Genomic DNA, 18,548 nt, shown 5'->3' on the forward strand with positions numbered 1-18,548 from the left:
TCTGGGCAGCAGAAATAAAGGATTTAAATTCATTCTAATTTTAAATGATTAAATGTTGCTAGATATTAAATAAATGTAGTCAAAAAATATATCAATAGGCAAAACAATTATTGTTGTATGTTTAATTTGTAAATTTCAAGCATCACATTCTAGCACAGAGATGGGCAACTTGAGTACAATTGAGATCAGGAATAAATGGTCACATAAGGCTTTTTGGTTTACCGGTATAAAAAAAGTCTGTATTTTAAAAGAGGCAAAGGGACAACACTAAAAGATAAGATGAAGTTTAAAAACAACTCTTGTAGTATTCAGAAAACATACTTCTTGCTCCTCATCACATTTTAAGATCATGATACTTCAATTCAAGGATTCAGTGCTGCGCATACCACAAACTTAGGTTTAAACAATATTGAAATGTTTTGTCCCAATATCACAAGAGTAGCCCGAGCCTGAATTTGGCTGATGTTTCAGATTTGTTTCCCTTATTTATTTTCCATCTTTCATTGCCAGTTGCAGTGACACAAATGTCAAAATCTGAATAAATCAAATGGACGGTATTAAAGTTTGGTAACATATTCTATGATTTAGCTAGAGATCAACAGACACCCAGAAAGAACACAGGCCACTAACTCAGGGAGAAATTGAAGTATTGAGGGGTGAAAAGCCACTGTATAGCTCCCATCACTGGTCTAGTTTCCCTGTGCAAAGAAATGTGGATTAACAGAACATCTATAGGCCTCTGAACACTGTAACACATGCAGCGAAAGGAAGGGGAAAAGGCACTCATTACAAGAAGCACCTGCCCAAAAAACTTCCACGAGTTTGATGTTGAAGGTACCTTCTGAACAAAATGTACGCAATCAAGCTGATATTTAAGTCATCACAGGTCATAGTGGGCAGAGGCTTTGACACATTTCAAAATGAAAACACTTGGTTTCATTACTGGCCTGTTAGATTAAATCTTAAAACAAGAACGAACTCATAATCAGGAATATTTCATTTTAAATAAGTCACTACTGCACATTTCAATGTAGTATACAAACTTCCATTGACAGATTTAGATTCATTAGTCCCGTTTGTGTAGGGTGTCCTCCCATTGTGGAATAAAGCAGTGTGATAGGCGTACAGACGTTTGCAGTGTTTGATCCAAAAATGTTTACACAAAGTTCCTTTGTGTAAAATAAAATTATCACATTATGTGATATTTTCATGATTCCTTAAAAGGTGATTTATCTATAAAACAATTATCCATTGGCTCCTGGCTGCGTGATCCTCTAGCGGCCCCAAGTGGAGAACAGGGACAGGCACACGCCAGGAGGCACCCAACTAAATATTTGTGCGGATGAAATTATGTGCGGAAGATTTAAAAAATGTGGCTACAATAATTTGGGGAAGTATTTGTAGAAAATAGTGGAAAGAATGGGTCAGTTATCTTCGGCAGGGTGGGTGTGTGATTTCAGGCTGACGGACTGAAGGATCCGGGACTCCTCATTTGAAGTCGGGTTTTTCTGGGAAGGTGCACCCTGCTCGTCTGATGATGACGTTAGCAGCGTAGTGTGCCGCCTTCACACACTGATCCAGAGGTTTCTCCTGGACTAACCCAGACAGGAAACCTGTAACAGAGAGGAGAACAACGTAAAGGTAAATCCACAACAACAGGGAAAAAAGAAAGGCAATCTAAAAATGTATCAAATGAAAACAGATGAAGTCTTACCTCCTACAAAGGCATCACCTGCACCGATTGTGTCCACAATGTCCTTCGGGTCAATCTTCAGTACAGGGAATGTCTCGACCTTCTCACCTGAACAGACAGAAGGACAATTGTATGGCTGTAGGTAAACTTTAACAGAGGATAAGAAACTAATAGAAAATAGGTTAAAGGGGAAAACAAATCTATGTGAGATTGACAATCTTATTTTCTTAGATTTTGATTCGATTCAGCACTTGGAACAAAGTTGAACAGACATTACTGACGGACAGCAGCCATACTGTTGTTCCAGACACATTTGCGTCATTAGTTTTTATTTAAAAATCACACAAAATACCAGATTTACGGTGTTTTTTTATGCAGTTTACTTCTGAATTTGGCATGTTTTTGAGTAATAGAAAAGGCAGTTAGCATGAACCTATATCACTTGTAGTCTGGAAATTAAGAACTATTCAAAGCCTTTCAGTAAAATGTGTAGCATTAATTAACTTAACCTATGTCTTAGGTGTGCCATTGTGTGTTGTCATTATCAGCTGATAAAAGTTATTAAAATATAAAAACTTTAAGGGGATAAAGACAAAAAAGGAAACTTACTGGCCATAGCAGTTTTATCCTTCCCCTGAGTCAACACTACAATCCTCTGCCTCTTTTTGTTGACTTTGGTCAAAGCCTGGGCTTTCTTGGCAATTTCCTTGATGTCCTCGGTCTACGGGCAAAATATAAATTAATGCAAATACATTTAAAAATGCAGCAATAATCATTTGCAAATGCTAAATGAGACCGTCAGTCCACTCACCTCAAAGTCAAGCTCTTTAGCGAACGCTGCTGCCTCCTGAAAAACAAAAAATGTAATTTACAAAAATGAAATGTGTGCTTGTATTCACACCACAGGCAGCTAATTTAGAGAGCATCTGAAGAATGGACTGTAATGTCTGGCTTACTGTCTCATTGCCGAACAGCACGTCGACGTAGGGCATAACCTGCATGAGGTTATCCTTGAAGAACTGGCAGATGAAGGGCGCGGAGAGGTTCAGGCAAAACAGTTTGTTATTGTCAGACGCGTGCTTTGCCACTTTCAGGATGGACTCCAAAGAGACAGTGAGGAAGAAACCCTGTGAGCAAACGGTGACATTGGGTCAAGACTGATCTGCTTTTTATATCCTGACGGGCTCTAATGAATCACATGTTGAACAGAGAGTTCACCAGGAGTTCAGAAATGCCCCTGTGTGTTACCACGAGTACAACGTTGAGGTGACAGTTCCTGAAGGGATCTGAAATACAGTAAACGTGTACAACACACATATAGTACTATAGTAACTACTACTCACTGCAATATAGTAGACTTTAGCTTTTTCCACCAGCTCCCAGTTTTCCTCCAGGTCTAAATGCTTGTCCTTCTTATAACACTCAGCAGCAGCTAGGTTAGCTACCAGAGACCTGAGGAAAATAAAAAAAGAGATTATGAGTGAGGACATACGAGATTAGTGATTGTTACTATAAATGCAATAACTTTTACAGAGTACCTTGATATCCAAAGAAATCAATGTATTTTGTCACTTTGTTGACTTCACAAGCAATTGAAACAGAAAAACACTTTTTTCCACCCCTATTCCAGTCCATTTAGCTTTTGGTCTGCTCCGCATCAACAAAACATTTTTTAATGTCGAGATTTAAAAAAAGTGTCATTTCAAATATTGAAAGACTTTACCCAGACCCTAAACTCACAATGACCCACCTGTTGTCTCCGGTGATGCAGGCAGCACAGGTCCCTGTGGGCTTTTCCTCCTGCTCGTAGTAGTGGGCGTCGATGTGAGCCTCCTCAGCCTTCTGCTTCAGGATCCCTCCAAACTTGTCGTCTTTGCCAATGCAGCCAAAGAACGTGCCGACCTTATGGGGTTCCTGGATCATCCACTATAGAAGGATACAACAGCTCTGATCAGCATCCGTCAACTAACACTACTATCAGTGGCCAACATTTACAGAAATAATTCAAGCAGCATTGATGTTTAGGACAGAAAGTGAGTTTGTGCGACTGACTGACCTGAGCGATCTTAATTGAGTTCTGTGTGGCTCCTCCAGCGTGGTACTCCACTTTGGACTTCTTCACTAGCTCTTCAAATCTATGAAACACAGACGAACATAGCAGGTGATGCATTTGTAAGATGTTACATGATTTCTATTTCTCCAGAAGATCTAGTGTCAAGTATAGTTTGTTCACCTTTCTTTGGGAATGCTGGATAAGTGCTTCACAAATGCAAAGCTTCAAACCTCACCACACACACACAAGGTATCAATTATGGCTGAAACCAAACATAAAAACATTCTTAGCTGAGCATAGCATAAAGGTTTGTTCTGTCAAAATTAAACAGATGAGATATAACATAAATTATTTTGTTTCAAAGGTGCTACTAGGTGGATGTTTTAAAACTTTGGACAAAATGCAAGCTAGATTTTTCTAATGTTTTTCCAAGCTAAGCTAAGTGTCTTCTGGATGTAGCTGTATACTTCATGGGGGACATGAGTGGTATCTATCTTCTTAACTAACACTCAGTTATATATCAAATACTTATATTTCTCAAAATAAAAAATCTATTCCTTTAAGTCTTATTTAATTTGATTTTTTTTTTAAATATCATACTGTTTTGCATGTGATTGCTCAGTTGTAGCTTTAACAGTGTCCCTCTGTGGTGTGCATGGGGATGGATGTGGATTCACACCCAGTAACTTATCCAGAGCTTGGTTGTGCTCTATGCAGAAGCCATATTTCCTCCACATAAGTACAACAGACCATGGGCGTAGGAAGCATCCTGAATGTGGGGGGGACATTTTTAACGGGGGTGTGGGGGCGAAAAAAAATATAGATTTCCTGTATTCTGGTGCATTTTAACAGGTGGTTTGATACTTTTATGTGGCTATACTAGCATGACGAAAATGATGGGTACATTTTGTAATTTCAGTAGTAAAGAAAGGAAACATATTTGATTATTAATTGAGAGCTGTCTTTGAATTAATAAAAAGCAGTTTAAATGCCCATTTTTTGTACATTTATATACAACAATAAATATTTGTGAGTGCATTGAGAGATATTGTTGTGGAGAGTCATTTATATATAAATCGCAAAATACATTTGTGAATCCTTCTGTGAGCATTTATTAATATTGAGACTGATCTGACTCCATACGGATGTTAAGTTCACCTAGGAATGGTATCATTGACTTAAATGTTCAAATAAATGTTGCTCTTCTGTCTATATTGGTCATATGATGCCCCTTGACTGAAATGTTTCCTGTTCAAGATCCCCACTGATTTCCTTAAAATCCTGGGATGAGAGTCCACATCACAATTTACTCTCAACTGTCATTTCCCTTTCATCACTCACCTCAGCAATGGACCTCTCTCCACTGTCCCTGTATTCTGCCTCTGACTCACTCTCAAGTGCCTAGATGTCAAGAGAGGTGGTGAAGTGATAATAAATACTGATAAATACTAGTAACCTGGCATTTCGATGCCTTTTCTCATCTAAACTATTCAGTATTTGTATTTCTCTATCATGACATAAAGACGAAACTCCTCTCCAGAAGTGAGACGCCGCCATCACTGTTAACTGATTAACTGCTACCAGCTGATGACTTACTTTCCTCTTCTTTGAAAAAAATGTTCTTATGTCCATGTTGTCTGGGGGAGAAAACATATCAAACCAAGAGATCGTCAGCTTTGATTTTCGCTGTATTAACCATTTCCTGAACATTTGGTGTGTGTGCCTTACCTCCGCTACCAGCATCGCTTCATACAACAGATCTGAGCTGTCCAACTATGACATCACTCCTTGAACATGCGCGCGCTATGTGAGAATCTGCCTTGGTACAAAGTAGCAGTGAAAACATGGAACGGAGTTTCATTGATTTGGGCATTCTCTCAATAAGCAAGTGGAATGGATTTCATTTGATAGTGAAGCACTGACACAGCGCTCGACAAAGTGCAGCGAGTGGATAGACCGATTCACGGACTTTCCGCATAGTAAAAGTGGGGGGGTCTAAACTAATCATTTGAAAAAGTGGGGGGGACTTGTCCCACCCTCATATAATGGCTGCGACGCCCATGACGCACACGCATGAATGAACACTCATTACACAGAACATTTTCCCCCGGGGATAAATAAACCATTTCTGATTCTGATTCTACTTGAATCATTTACGCCTGTTACGTAACACAATGATTCAAGCAGCGCTTTGATGGTCCACTTGGGGCTAAAGTGTAATTTGCCATGTTATTCAGTCTAAATATAGCAGCCAAATCAACTTACAGACAGATATTTGCCTGTGTGATTTATGTGAACATCCATGTATGTCATAGGAACAGAGCGACTGCTGTCAGAAGTCCTGAGACTGAGCCAGAGGCTGCAGAGGGGGAGAAATGGAGTGGGGGTGATTTTATTATCTCACTGTACTTTATTGCTTTCAGTCTTTTATGTCACTTAAGTATTTACCCCTAGGGCAAGTCTCCAACATGTTAGCCCTTTACCCCAGAACAGTGAAGAAGAAAGGGCGGACTGTAACAAATAGGAAAAAGACTGGCAGGAAGTTGAAATCATGAGTAATAATCTTCCCTTAAATAAATAAATAATATATAGGGATGTAACTGCCTTGAGTGGTCGAATAAAAGTTAGCTCTTTTCTTTTTATTCATATTTATCAAATGTTATTCATAGACTAAATATGTAAATCTTACATTGTAAGAAAGCACTGTTGATAATGTAAAACCTGTGTAGATTTAGTCATTTCAGTCCTCTCTCTCATACAGTCACACACTGCTCTCTTATCTCCCGCTGTCAAATGTTTGTTTTTTGGCTCTCGCCTCAGAGGGACTGGGAGGTGATGTGTCCTGCTTTGCTATTGGCTCAGACTGTCTGTCTGTGATGGATCTGCTGCGCTGCCATTGGACGTCTTTATAAATATGGAGGTCAATGGTGGTGGTTTCTGGTGTGCGCCTGTTTTGACTAGTCCACACCAGAACAGACAGGAACAAACTTGATGTGAATTCAGACGTTTTCCCTTTCTCCCTATAGAAACTAGAAAAAAGCACAACCTTGACTTCAAAGAGACATTTTGCAATACAGGAGATACTAACAGTTCTTTGTGTTTGTCCTCTGCCAGGATCTGGTCATTGGGTTTCAGAGTGTACCTACAAATAGAAAAAGGAGAAAAAAAGAGGCATTAGTTTCTCTAAGTAATCAGAATAGTATGCATTGAAGACACAATGGTGGTGCTGCCAATTGGCTTGTTCCCTAAAATGGAAAATGTGAATTAAGGTGCACCTAGTCCACATCAATTTGTTGGACAATAAAGCTAAACAGAGTCTAGTTTCCTCGAAACCCACAGGTAAATTGGGGATTAAGGGGCAGCTTTATTCTATGAGACTGAATTAGAACTAGGGTTGGTTTGTTTAGCTCTAATCCTGGAGTTTACGCAAGGGGTTAGAGAGCGGATTCTGAGCTGCAACCCAAAGGAGCCCTTTGCCCTGGTCAGCTCAGTGTGACAGAGCTCGGACAGACCAGAACAAACTGCTGCTCAGAAACTACATGCTTTGGCTCGCACCTTTTTCCCTTTTTCCATGCACCATGAGCACCATAAACTCAAAAGGAGGGTTTTTTGTCCTTTGCCATCTGCTTTTAAGTATTAGAAAATGTGATTGAACTACAATGGTAAAAAAATAAAAAAATATGTAAACATGATGAAACAGGGAGAGGCATCATTTGTTTTTTTAGAACAGTCCAATATGTATTACCTCACTGAAATGTATGACTCATTCATGTATGGATATATTAAAGAAAGCATCTGTTGACGCCGATTAGACAGATCTGTTTTCTGTGCTGTTCTCTTTTATAACCGTTAGATTGTATCTCCATTGATCAAATTACGTCGTCAAACCTATCTCTTTTAGGCTCAGGGATGCAAACTCATCAGGTATGAAAAAGGTGACAAGGATCCGAGCCCCCCGACCCCACGGAATATCGGCTTTAAAATGAGGAATAACAGAGGATTTTAGAAGTCAGAACAACTAAAGCAGTTAATAACAGAAACGCCAAAGAGTCACATCTAATAGAAATGTATAAAAGCATTTATTTTAATTGTGTAGCAGTCAGTTTATAATGTTGGCAGGACTGTTGAGCATTTTGAAAATGTATTTTCATGCCTCTGTGCAAGGCTTAGTCTTTCTATCTTTATAGCCAGTGGTGTAAAGTAACTCATTTCATAAACTCAAGTACTATACTTGGGTACAATTTTGAGATACTTGTACTTTATTTAAGTATTTCAATGTTTTGCTACTTTGTACTTCTACTCCACTACAGTTCAGAGGTACATGGTGTACTTTTACTCCATATTATTCTGAAATGGACCAGTCTGCACAATGACTACTTTTACGCTACTTTAACTATATTTTGATGATAATACTTTTCTACTTTTACTTGAGGAACATTTTGAATGCAGGACTTTTACTGTAACAGAGTATTCCTACACTCTGGTACTTCTACTTTTACTCAAGTATTTGAAAACGAAGGCTAAAGCTAACGTTAGCAGATAGTGACATTGTATGCTAGTTAGCTAGCTCAACGATTCCTTAAATAATATTGCGACAGAAATACTTTTCAGTGCACATCACGCTCTGCCGCTCCGACAGGTGAACACCTGAACGGCCCGTTCTAACAGCTGTTCACCAGCGGTCCAGTCTGTGCCACAGTGACTCCGGACCGCACAGTTAATATTAACGAACGCACCCATAGGTAATGTAGCTGCTGAAGCTAGACCCTCATCCCGGAGCAGCAGAGCCTTATTATACATCCATGAGCAGAGCCGACAGGCAGGAAGACTCGAGCACACCGCTCGCGCTGCATTATAATATATAAAAAAAGAACACCATGCGTGTCATGATGGCACATAACAGCTCACGGCCGCAGATTACTCCGGGTCCCAGACCCCCCCCCCATACCCCAAAAATATTTTTATTGCAGATCTACATGAATCACACAAACGACCTATTTTGGATTCAAAACGGCGAATTTCGCCGAAAGGTGACAAGTTTGCATCCCTGAAGGCTGCATCTACACAGAGACGAAACGGAGAACGAACCGAATTCTATATCAAAAAAGTCTTCCGTCCAGACGGTATCGGCTCAAGAAGCGTGTCCGTCCACACGAGACCGCTCGACCCGCTGGAGACGCTGTAGTACATATGCCGGGCCTGTAAGTGGCACTGTACTTCCGCCACAAAATACACCAAAAGCAGTAAAGAAGACCCCCCGAGCATGGTTGCCCTTCTGTTTATTCTCCGCAGAGGATTTAGCAACATGTAGTTCATGTAGTTCGCCATGTCCACTTGTTGCTGATGGTTGTGGTAGAGGAGCTGTAGATTTTGCACTAACATCTGTAGCATGGTCAGTAGCAGACAGTAGCTACTGACCATGCTACAGTAGTGAGCAGCAGAGGTTGTTGGCGAAAACACATCAGCAATGACGCGGGGGTGAGCAGGAGAGGTGGGGAGAGGCGGGGCTATGGCGTGGTCGTCATCAGGAAATGATCGTATAGGACGTACACACGGAGCCGTTTGGTCCCTGCGCGACTGACCGTTGAGCGGCCCGACCAAGCAAGGAGGCAGAGGCAGAACGTCCAAAATACAACCCGGTGTGGGCATTTATTACTCACGGGCACATGACAAAGCCTCAATCTCGCTGTTCACGTGAGCACAGTCACCAGCCACAAGGATCTCACCCCCACTCTCAGCACACCACATTACAAACAGGAAACACAGAGCCTAAATACACACACACTAATTAAAAACAAGACTACATACAACACTAAATACACCCTCAACATATTATTTGCACCCTGATTACTCTCAACCGCTGTCATTTCTACACCAGCACAAATACTCTCGGCGCTCTCGCCAACTCCCCCATCTTCTCAGGCGGAGCCGAGGGCCCAACCAGCACCGACCAGACGACATTCCAATCAACACGGTCCAATCAGTTAATAAATACTACCTCAATAATTAGTATAAATTATGTAAAATGTGCAAATAATGTAATGCCAAACTGTACTGTGCAATCACGCTAATAAAGTGCAAACTGTTCACTAAAGTGCTGAGTTACCAGGCCCGAAGCCGTCAGTCCACAGTGACGAAGTTACCTTCGTCACAGTCCCCCAGAGCATTACGTCCGCAGACCTACCCACCTTGGGACCCGTTACCGTTTGAGGGCTCCGTTTCGACGGTTCCGTTACGGCCTCGTGTGGACGAACCGTCCATACGATAGAGAACTGTAGTAGATACAACCCGTTTCGTGTCCGTGTGGACGGGGCCATGTCAGTCTCTCATTGGAGTGACCTCTGTATTGCCCTTGATCTGATAAGTGCGGACTAAGGATCTAAATCTTTTAAAAATATATACATGTATTTCAACAATGGCATAAAAGAGAATACGAAGAATGTTTCCTATTATTGCTTTGCCATTATAACTATTAAGGATTTCAGAACTACCTGATGACAGCACTTTCTCTAGGAAACAAATGTCATATTTGTTATCTTTTACTTACTTGTCCAGAAAGTCTTTGTCCACCACAGCAGAGATGTCCAGTAAGGGGTTTCCCATCCCAAAGAGTGTATTAGGGCTGAAATGTAAAAATAAAGTGTTAAAGATAAAAAGGCTCTGCATGGGCTTTAACATGACAGCATGGAATAGCAATCTGTGTGTCTCTGTGTTTGATCAGGCTGTTCCACCTCGGGCAAACAACTGAACACAAGGCTTGGCTTTCATAGCAAATTATTGTCCGTTGATATGTTAAAAAACCTGAAATTAAACAGCAACTCTCTCCTTTTGTGTCAATGTATAACAGCGACATTGGAACTTGTCTTACACATCAGTAACCAATTAGCCTGTGGGTTAGTCTCCAACTTTTGCTTTTATAAAAACAAATGCTAAATGATCTATGCACAATACTCTTCAAAAGCATCAAGAGACTGTGTTTAGTATATAAACTCATGTTACCAGTGTCCACTCTCGGTGTCCGGAAAACCCACATGGAGCAAGTCTCCTGACATATGCATGAACATATGCTAGCATATTTACCAATCAAACATTGCCTTCTAGCCTGAGAAAAACAAGCATAAGCAACATTTAAGAATGTTTCTGTTAACAAGTAGAGAGAGAATAATAATGTACAGAGATGTAGTTACGCAGATCGTTTTTTTGGTCAAAGGAAAACTGAAAATGCAGCTAACCAAAACAAATGCCACACCCTATCATTGCCTACATCACATACATCTTCCAATATGCAGCCACAAGATTACTGGGCTTTTGCAACCAGTTACACCAACCCAGAACCCATGCCAGCCATACATTCTCTATAAAGCAACTTACCTTGCAGAAGACATGGTGTCTCTCTGTGTGTAACAGTTAGATACTGACAGACCTGTTGAGCAACCTAAAACCGGTTCAGAAAGAGCCAAGCATCCAAAAACTTCACAATTTTAAGCTCAGTGCCCGGGTAGATCGATTGTCCCCTGCAACCATAGCTCCTCCCCCTTGGGCCTCACTGATTGGAGGCATCGGGAGGAGGAAGGGCCGGAACAGCCCGTATCTGTCTGCTGATTGGCTCGTCTTCCAGACAAACCTCAATCCACTCACTCTTTTAAAGCTATTACATCGTGAGAAGCGTGCTGATGATAGTGCCTACACATATACAATGATATAACAAGAGCGGGTTTCAGATTAGTTGAATAGCGCAGTTTTCTGAGGGATGCATCGTGCCGGACTGCGATATGAAAAGCACCAAAACATTGCATATTTACGGCCATGTGACTACTTCGCAAGTCATTGTTTTGGGAGCTGGGACAGGGTGTCACATAGACATGCTTTCTCTGCAGTAATCAGTTACTAAACCAAGCAGCGGAGCCAGTCCTTGGCACTAGATGAACGCAGTGTCCAAACCGGTGCAAGTGTTTATTTCTGCAGTTTATAAACATGCAGGGGCAGGTGGTGGTCACGCTGAATTTAAGATTAGATATTGGCACCCTTGCAAAAGTTATAGGATGTGTTAGACAACAGCAGTGTCCTGATCTGACGTTACAATTGGCTGGCTAACAGTTAGCTGTGTAGCGGCACGTTAAGAGATCATCATAAAAGGATTGTAAAATGGTTATCAGATGCGAACAACTCTCCTGCTTGCTGCTTCACGCGGATACATTATAAAGAAATGTTTAGCCTCACATTCAATGCACTCATTTATAGTCTTTTAACTAACTTTGTTATGTATATAAGATTTGCGCGCGTTAGCATTCATTCAACCAAGTAAGGAGGGTCATGTCTCCCCCGAGATGCAGTTTCTTAGCTTATTTATTCTTAACTTTTGGTCACCTTAGTTTGTCAGTAGACTCCGTCTTTTTGGTCGGAGTCTCTGTCTTTTTGCTCGGAGACTCTGTCTTTTTGCTTGGAGACTCTGTCTTCTTCTCCTCTGAGAATCTTCCCTTCTTTGCTTTGGGTGCGTCGGAGGCCATGGTCTCTGTCTTTTTGGTGGGAGACTCTGTCTTCTTCTCCTCTGAGAGTCGTTTCTTTGCTTTGAGTTCGACGGAGGCCATGGTTGAGGGGGCACGTTGCTATCACCTTATTGACCGGTGTGGAAACGCGGTTGTGCTAAGTGCTAACAGCAGGCAATGGATGTTTGGTACCTGAGTGCAGTCTCGCAGGCAGCCCTCAATGCGTGACGCAATCACTGAGCTCCACCAATCAAAGCCTTACATTTATGTTTTTTCTGGAAACGTGGATGGCCATTTCTTTGGCAAACTAAAAGCACATAAAATATTCATAAAATCCTAAAACTCCTTATGAAAGGACTTTTACACATATGTGCCCAAAAATGATCCAACAGTACCATGCAGAAAAGATGAAAGATGACACGCCAATTTCAGGAAAAAAGCTCAAATTGATTTAAATAAATGTGATTTTATTTCACTGCATATTTGTGCATATACGATATAGCCTACTAACATTAGGCCTACACAATTGTTAGTGAACTGCAGTATATTAAGTCTTTGGGCACTTTTGACTACTAAGATATAATGAAATAACAAATCAGTGAAAGTAGTCTCATGTACCGGACGATGAAATAAAGAATGATAAGAAAATGTACTTAATCCGGATGGTTTCACTGACTTGAAAGCTTCTTCAGATTTGTGGTTCCATCGGCGCAATCCACCATTTGTATTTAACTGCAAATATATACATTATCCATATGAACACTAAATTAAGAAGTATAATTAATCAATAGTAAGAATTGATCAAATGTTTAGGACAAATCAAGTAAAATAACACAAGATAAAGAAAAGGGAAAGAGAACCTCTAAAAACCCACTTTACACTAGATAAAGTAACCTGCTGTTGCATAGGCTACATATGTCTGACAAAGGCATCTCTTCTTTGCTCTTCTTATATTGCATTGGTTATCATTTTACTTTGTACATTTTAGCACTCTCCTCCAGCAAGTCTCAATTTAAGACTGGGTAGTGCTTTACCAGGAATTTGTGAGTAAAATGTTTTCCAAATGAAGTTAAAATATAAATATACATCTTACACTTTTTCTACAGTCTGGTTTATTATGGCTGAGAATAAAATGATAGCTCGTTGCATTTCTGATATGAAACCAAACCTGACAATAAGGGTAAAAGTTTAGCCTTGGGACGTTGCATGTGAAAATAAAGGACCTGCAATAACACCTGAAAGACAACACTCAGGGCATCACAATACCTTAAATAATAGCTGCCCGCAAACGTCGCCTGATTAAAAAGTCCGAAACTTTGATCTGAAAGTATCAATCAGGTCGACAAAGGAGTTTATCTCTATTTAAACCGACCGGAATTAATTGTATTTCTTGGCTTATAGTGTTTGAATCTTTATCATGTGGTTTATTGATATGAACTTGTGACTAAGTTGTGTTAACGTGTGCATAGATCTGCAGGCGTCTCCTCGGCTGCTCACCCAGTCTGCCGTCCTGGCACCAACTGACTGATATCTTTGGCACCGGAGTTAGCAGGTAAAACTTCCAACAATCTCAAACTTTGTACACATTATGCTCTGTTTAATACTGCTATGTCGCTGCTAGTCCTCTAACCCTCACGATTATTTCATTATTTTTGATAAACAAACAGATGGTTAAAATCTCGAAGTTGACAATCCCTGTTTGCTAACCAGCTGGGGAAGTTACCTGAGGTTTAAGTTAGTTAAATAGTATGACAGTAGGTAAATGTTGACAACAAAAGACACTGCGTCACACGTACATTTGCACTGTTTTGATTTGGGCACAATCAAATATTTGACAAAGAACATTTGGGTAAAACTGCTGATTTGATCTCCTATTATGTATTGTAATTTTGTGATGCACCCTTTAAAAAAAGTATAACTATATATAATTTAACATATTAGCTGTGTTTACACTATATGGACTCGTGCCATACTGAAATAACTGTCGAGGCAATCTATTCAGTAACCTTTTCACCATTTGTATTGTTTAAAGTTTCAGAAAAGTTATATGTTTTCTATTGTTATAGTATAGTGCATCTTGTATGTTCTATAAACACCTATTTTTCTCACAAACTTGTACTTAACAGTCCTGTCTAATCTTCCCGATAACTGTCTCTGTGTAATAACATTAAGGACAGATTCCTTGTATGCGCATACATACTTGGTCAATAAAAGTTATCCTGAATCTATGTTCCACTCAATAAAACAGACCTCTACTAAACAACAACCATGTCATTGTTTCAGCTGAGATGATCCACAGTCTGTTCCTGATTAATCACGCGGGAGACATCTTCCTGGAGAAACACTGGAAGAGTGTCATCAGCAGGAGTGTGTGTGATTACTTCTTCGAGGCAAAGGAGAAGGCAGTTGAACCGGAGAATGTTCCCCCCGTGCTGCAGACCCCACACCACTACCTCATCTCCATTTACAGAGACAAGCTTTTCTTCCTGTCTGTCGTCCAGACTGAAGTCCCTCCGCTGTTTGTCATTGAGTTCCTGCACAGAGTGGCAGACACAATTCAGGTGTGATTAAACTCTTTATGTATTGATTATTGAATTATTTACTTATCTATAAATCAATCATGCAGGGCTATGGGGACATCGTGTTTGACTATAACCTTATCCAACATATTATTATTCATTAAAAGAAAACTACTACTAACGACGACTAAAAACCACTACTAAAAAATTCTATTTGCTATCTGTGATTCAAAATGAAGGTCATTTGTAGTATGTTTTAATACCATTGTAAGAGTTTTAAGCATATTTTATTTTAATATTGTGAATCAAAGTTGTGTTGGCCAGAATGATGGAGACACTGCATTTTCATATCATCCCATGGCTGTCTACTGTGTGCTTTAGTGTAACAGGTATTTTTGTTGACAGGACTACTTTGGAGAGTGCTCTGAAAGTCTAATCAACGACAATGTAGTGACCGTGTACGAGTTGTTGGAGGAGATGCTGGACAACGGCTTCCCCCTCGCAACAGAGTCCAACGTCCTCAAAGAGATGATCAGGCCTCCCACCATCTTGCGATCAGTGGTCAATACGCTCACAGGTAAACAGAGGACACCTAACTCTGTTATAAAGGCTAAACCGTAATACGCTCTGTCTAATTATCTACAGTATTTATGTGTACATTTATGTTTTTTGTCTTTTTTTTGTTTTGTTTTCCAGGAAGCAGTAATGTCGGAGATAAACTACCAACAGGTCAATTGTCCAGTATCCCCTGGAGGCGAGCTGGTGTTAAATACACCAATAATGAGGCATATTTTGACGTAATAGAGGAAATAGATGCCATTGTGGACAAATCAGGTACAAACAAGCTCTTGTTGGATCACCACAGATAAAGCACCAGTTAGAAGTTACATTGTTCCCCTCTCTCAAACAACTAAACTGTTATTAATACATTTTGTAATAATAGCTGCAGCTTGCTTAACCTTATGCTTAACCTCATCATGCTCAAACTGTGAACTCGTTGTTTTCCACTAAAAGATTAAATACAAAACCATATAATGACTAAGCTTGGCAATATTGCTGTTGCTTTTGATTTATGAATTTTCACACACAGATCTCTTAGCAGCATTTCTTATTGGTCAGGACTTTTCAAACATAAAATGATCAAACAAAGTTTAGATCTGATTTTTCTAAATAGGTTTCGGTGTAAAATACTGAATATAACTGAATACTCATTGTAGCCTATACCCACTCTACCACATCAAGTTGTACTTTTTTACGATTTTGGCTAATATCAAATGGGCGCATCCTTACTTCAAACATGCTTGCATCTTCTTCAATATTTCAGGAACGACGGTGTTTGCAGAGATCCAGGGAGTAATTGAAGCCTCCGTGCGTCTCACTGGGATGCCTGATCTGTCTATGACCTTTATGGTGTGTTCTTTGCTTTCAGCTCTTTGTTTTTCTGTGCTTATGTGGTCTACTTGTGTGAGTGGAAAATTCACTTGCCATTGTTGACGTTTTTGATGATAGAATCCATCTCTTCTCGATGACGTGAGTTTCCACCCGTGTGTGAGGTTTAAGCGCTGGGAGTCGGAGCGGGCCCTCTCCTTCATCCCGCCTGATGGGAACTTCACGCTCATGAACTATCATGTGAGCTCTCAAAAGTAAGCACAGACACAGACACACATGCATGTCTTAAAAAGTATCTGTGTAAATATGTTTTCTGTAACTCAACATCTTCTTGCAACAATACAATCTTTGTCGTGCTATTTCTTTGGGTAGAAGTGGAGAAAAACTCGAGTTTATGTTCCACAATAAAGATTTAAAATTGTTAACCTGTTTAGTCGTAAACACAAGCTAGTTGCTGCCTGCCTGCTGAGCTTGGCTGTTTATTGTAATCATGGTCAATTCTGTCTGTGCCCTTCCTCAGCCTCGTGACCATTCCGGTGTACGTGAAGCAAAACATCTGCTTCTTTGAGACGGGACCTTGTGGTCGCCTGGACATCACAATAGGACCCAAGCAGACCATGGGGAAGACAGTGGAGGCGCTGATGGTCACCATCCACATGCCTAAAGCTGTGCTCAGTGCCAACCTCACAGCCACACAGGGAAACTACACCTACGACCTCGCTACCAAGGTAACCAAGTATTTACAAGGCCACCCTTAAGAAATACTTAAATGATCATATGTGTACGAATTGCTACCCCCATGTTACCTTGAAGTTTTACAAAGAATTTGTTTTTCTTGAATACCTTATCAAATATAAAAATAGAAAGTTGCTAATGTAAGGTTCATAAGCTTTTAGAAAAAATGTATGTGTTATGAAAGCTGTATACAGTACTGCTGTATAAATTACTCTCAATGTATTATTTACAAGTTGTGTGAGGGATCAGTCGGATCAGAACTGGTGTTGTGGAGAAAAAAGAACTGATGACAAAAATACAATCTTTTCATCGTCCTTTCTAAGAGTATGTCTGTGTTTTATTAGGTGTTGGTTTGGCACATTGGAAAACTGAACCCCCAGAAGCTTCCCAACTTGCGAGGCAGTCTGAGTCTGCAGTCGGGGGCCCCAAAACCTGAAGACAACCCCTCACTCAACATTGACCTGAAGATTCAGCAGGTGGCCATATCAGGTAAACAGACCTCTTATTGTTTTATTGAGGCCAAGATTAGAGTCCTCATTGCTCACTATACTTCTCTCCTCTCTGTACAGGCCTTAAGGTGAGCCGTCTTGAAATGAACGGAGAGAAGTACAAACCGTTTAAAGGCGTCAAATACCTGACTAAAGCGGGAAATTTCCAGGTGCGGACCTGAATAATGACTGTCAGGGTCAGAGGTCAACAATTCAATGTGCCAAATAGGGGGCAAGTTTATCAGCTCTCTAAAATGTCTTATCCTCTGACTCATTTGTATTAAGAACAGTTATTTATTATGTGTCTGGCATTACATATATACAACTCTATGGTATATTTGGCCTGTAAGGGAAGCCTTAATAATGTGACTGTTTTGAAGTGCTATTAGCTTATACAGAGTTTAATATGCCTCGTTGTATGAACCATTCCTCCTTCCTTTTTGGACTGTTTCTGCTCTTTCTTTTAACACTTTCTGAGTGTTGCCAAAGGGGAATTTGAAAAGGGACACTCGTAAGCACCGCCTTGCTCCTCACTAAATCAACACACCTATACAATCTTACACGCATGTTGCCTGAGAGTAAGCTGCCATGCCTTTAAAAACCTTTTTACATTATATAAAGGTAGAACGTTTTATACATCAATGTTTCATTTTTGAAAAATCTATTATATCTACGTTCTGAGTCACTGCAGTGTGTCTTTAAAGCAGGCATTTTTGCACACATTCACTCTTTAATGTGGCCTTGTAAGGTAGGTTAAGGTGCTTTTTGTACTACGTCACAGCACAAACGGCATATCTCAGACCCTAAGGGAAAGTATATTACAAAATATATATCTTTATATCTAAGGTACATTTGACTTATTGAGTACAACTATATCTGCATGGGCTACAAGCTAGTGATTCAGTACCCCTGAAAGAAATCCTCACTTAATCCTGAATGCAACTTCTTTATTTCGCACAAGATTTGCACAATCAATTGTCCTCGTGAAAAATACTACTCAAAGCTCCTGTATGAAGTTGAATCTGTATTTCAGTGTATCTTAAAAAGCTTTAAAATGATGTGTTCATGTGTGCTCTTTTAGCCATATCCACAGTATGGCTAGTTTTGGTTTACTAAAAGAATGACTTTATCAGCTTTGCAGTCTGTTTAGGGCTAATTCGCAAATGCTAGCATGCTAACACACTA

At 40.1% G+C, this 18,548-nt stretch overlaps 2 protein-coding genes across 3 annotated transcripts; one reads left to right on the forward strand and one right to left on the reverse strand.

Moving 5' to 3' along the window:
• Positions 1-105: 105 nt before the first annotated feature.
• adka (adenosine kinase a) lies at positions 106-12,413 on the reverse strand. Of its 2 annotated transcripts, none has more exons than XM_034151884.1 (11): positions 12,114-12,413; positions 10,294-10,368; positions 6,835-6,888; positions 3,750-3,828; positions 3,444-3,619; positions 3,037-3,145; positions 2,650-2,820; positions 2,505-2,540; positions 2,303-2,414; positions 1,715-1,801; positions 106-1,613 (listed from the first exon to the last, which is right to left on the reverse strand). In XM_034151884.1, the coding sequence occupies exons 1-11, from the start codon at positions 12,332-12,334 to the stop codon at positions 1,489-1,491; spliced, it is 1,245 nt and encodes a 414-aa protein (XP_034007775.1). In that variant the 5' UTR covers positions 12,335-12,413; the 3' UTR covers positions 106-1,488. The 2 variants fall into 2 exon arrangements, with proteins under 2 accessions (XP_034007775.1, XP_034007776.1); XM_034151885.1 differs by lacking the exon at positions 12,114-12,413 and adding an exon at positions 11,118-11,224.
• Positions 12,414-13,696: 1,283 nt separating this feature from the next.
• Positions 13,697-18,421, forward strand: LOC117499477 (AP-3 complex subunit mu-1-like). Its single transcript, XM_034151883.1, has 9 exons — positions 13,697-13,784; positions 14,516-14,793; positions 15,157-15,328; positions 15,448-15,585; positions 16,076-16,161; positions 16,261-16,394; positions 16,661-16,868; positions 17,220-17,364; positions 17,445-18,421. Exons 2-9 carry the CDS (start codon positions 14,521-14,523, stop codon positions 17,543-17,545), a joined length of 1,257 nt encoding a protein of 418 aa, XP_034007774.1. The 5' UTR covers positions 13,697-13,784; positions 14,516-14,520; the 3' UTR covers positions 17,546-18,421.
• Positions 18,422-18,548: the final 127 nt, after the last annotated feature.

The sequence above is a fragment of the Trematomus bernacchii genome, unplaced genomic scaffold (assembly GCF_902827165.1).
Source record: "Trematomus bernacchii unplaced genomic scaffold, fTreBer1.1, whole genome shotgun sequence".
Taxonomy (NCBI): domain Eukaryota; kingdom Metazoa; phylum Chordata; class Actinopteri; order Perciformes; family Nototheniidae; genus Trematomus; species Trematomus bernacchii.

Excerpts from the sequence above, each read along its gene's own strand:
- adka (XM_034151884.1), bottom strand. The coding sequence starts at position 12,334 with ATGGCCTCCGTCGAACTCAAAGCAAAGAAACGACTCTCAGAGGAGAAG. Across the intron at positions 10,369-12,113 it reads GAGTCTACTGACAAACTAAG|CCCTAATACACTCTTTGGGA; the intron begins GTGACCAAAAGT and ends TTTACATTTCAG. Across the intron at positions 1,614-1,714 it reads AGGTGATGCCTTTGTAGGAG|GTTTCCTGTCTGGGTTAGTC; the intron begins GTAAGACTTCAT and ends TCTCTGTTACAG.
- LOC117499477 (XM_034151883.1), top strand. The coding sequence starts at position 14,521 with ATGATCCACAGTCTGTTCCTGATTAATCACGCGGGAGACATCTTCCTG. Across the intron at positions 16,162-16,260 it reads ATCTGTCTATGACCTTTATG|AATCCATCTCTTCTCGATGA; the intron begins GTGTGTTCTTTG and ends TTTTGATGATAG. Across the intron at positions 16,395-16,660 it reads TATCATGTGAGCTCTCAAAA|CCTCGTGACCATTCCGGTGT; the intron begins GTAAGCACAGAC and ends GCCCTTCCTCAG.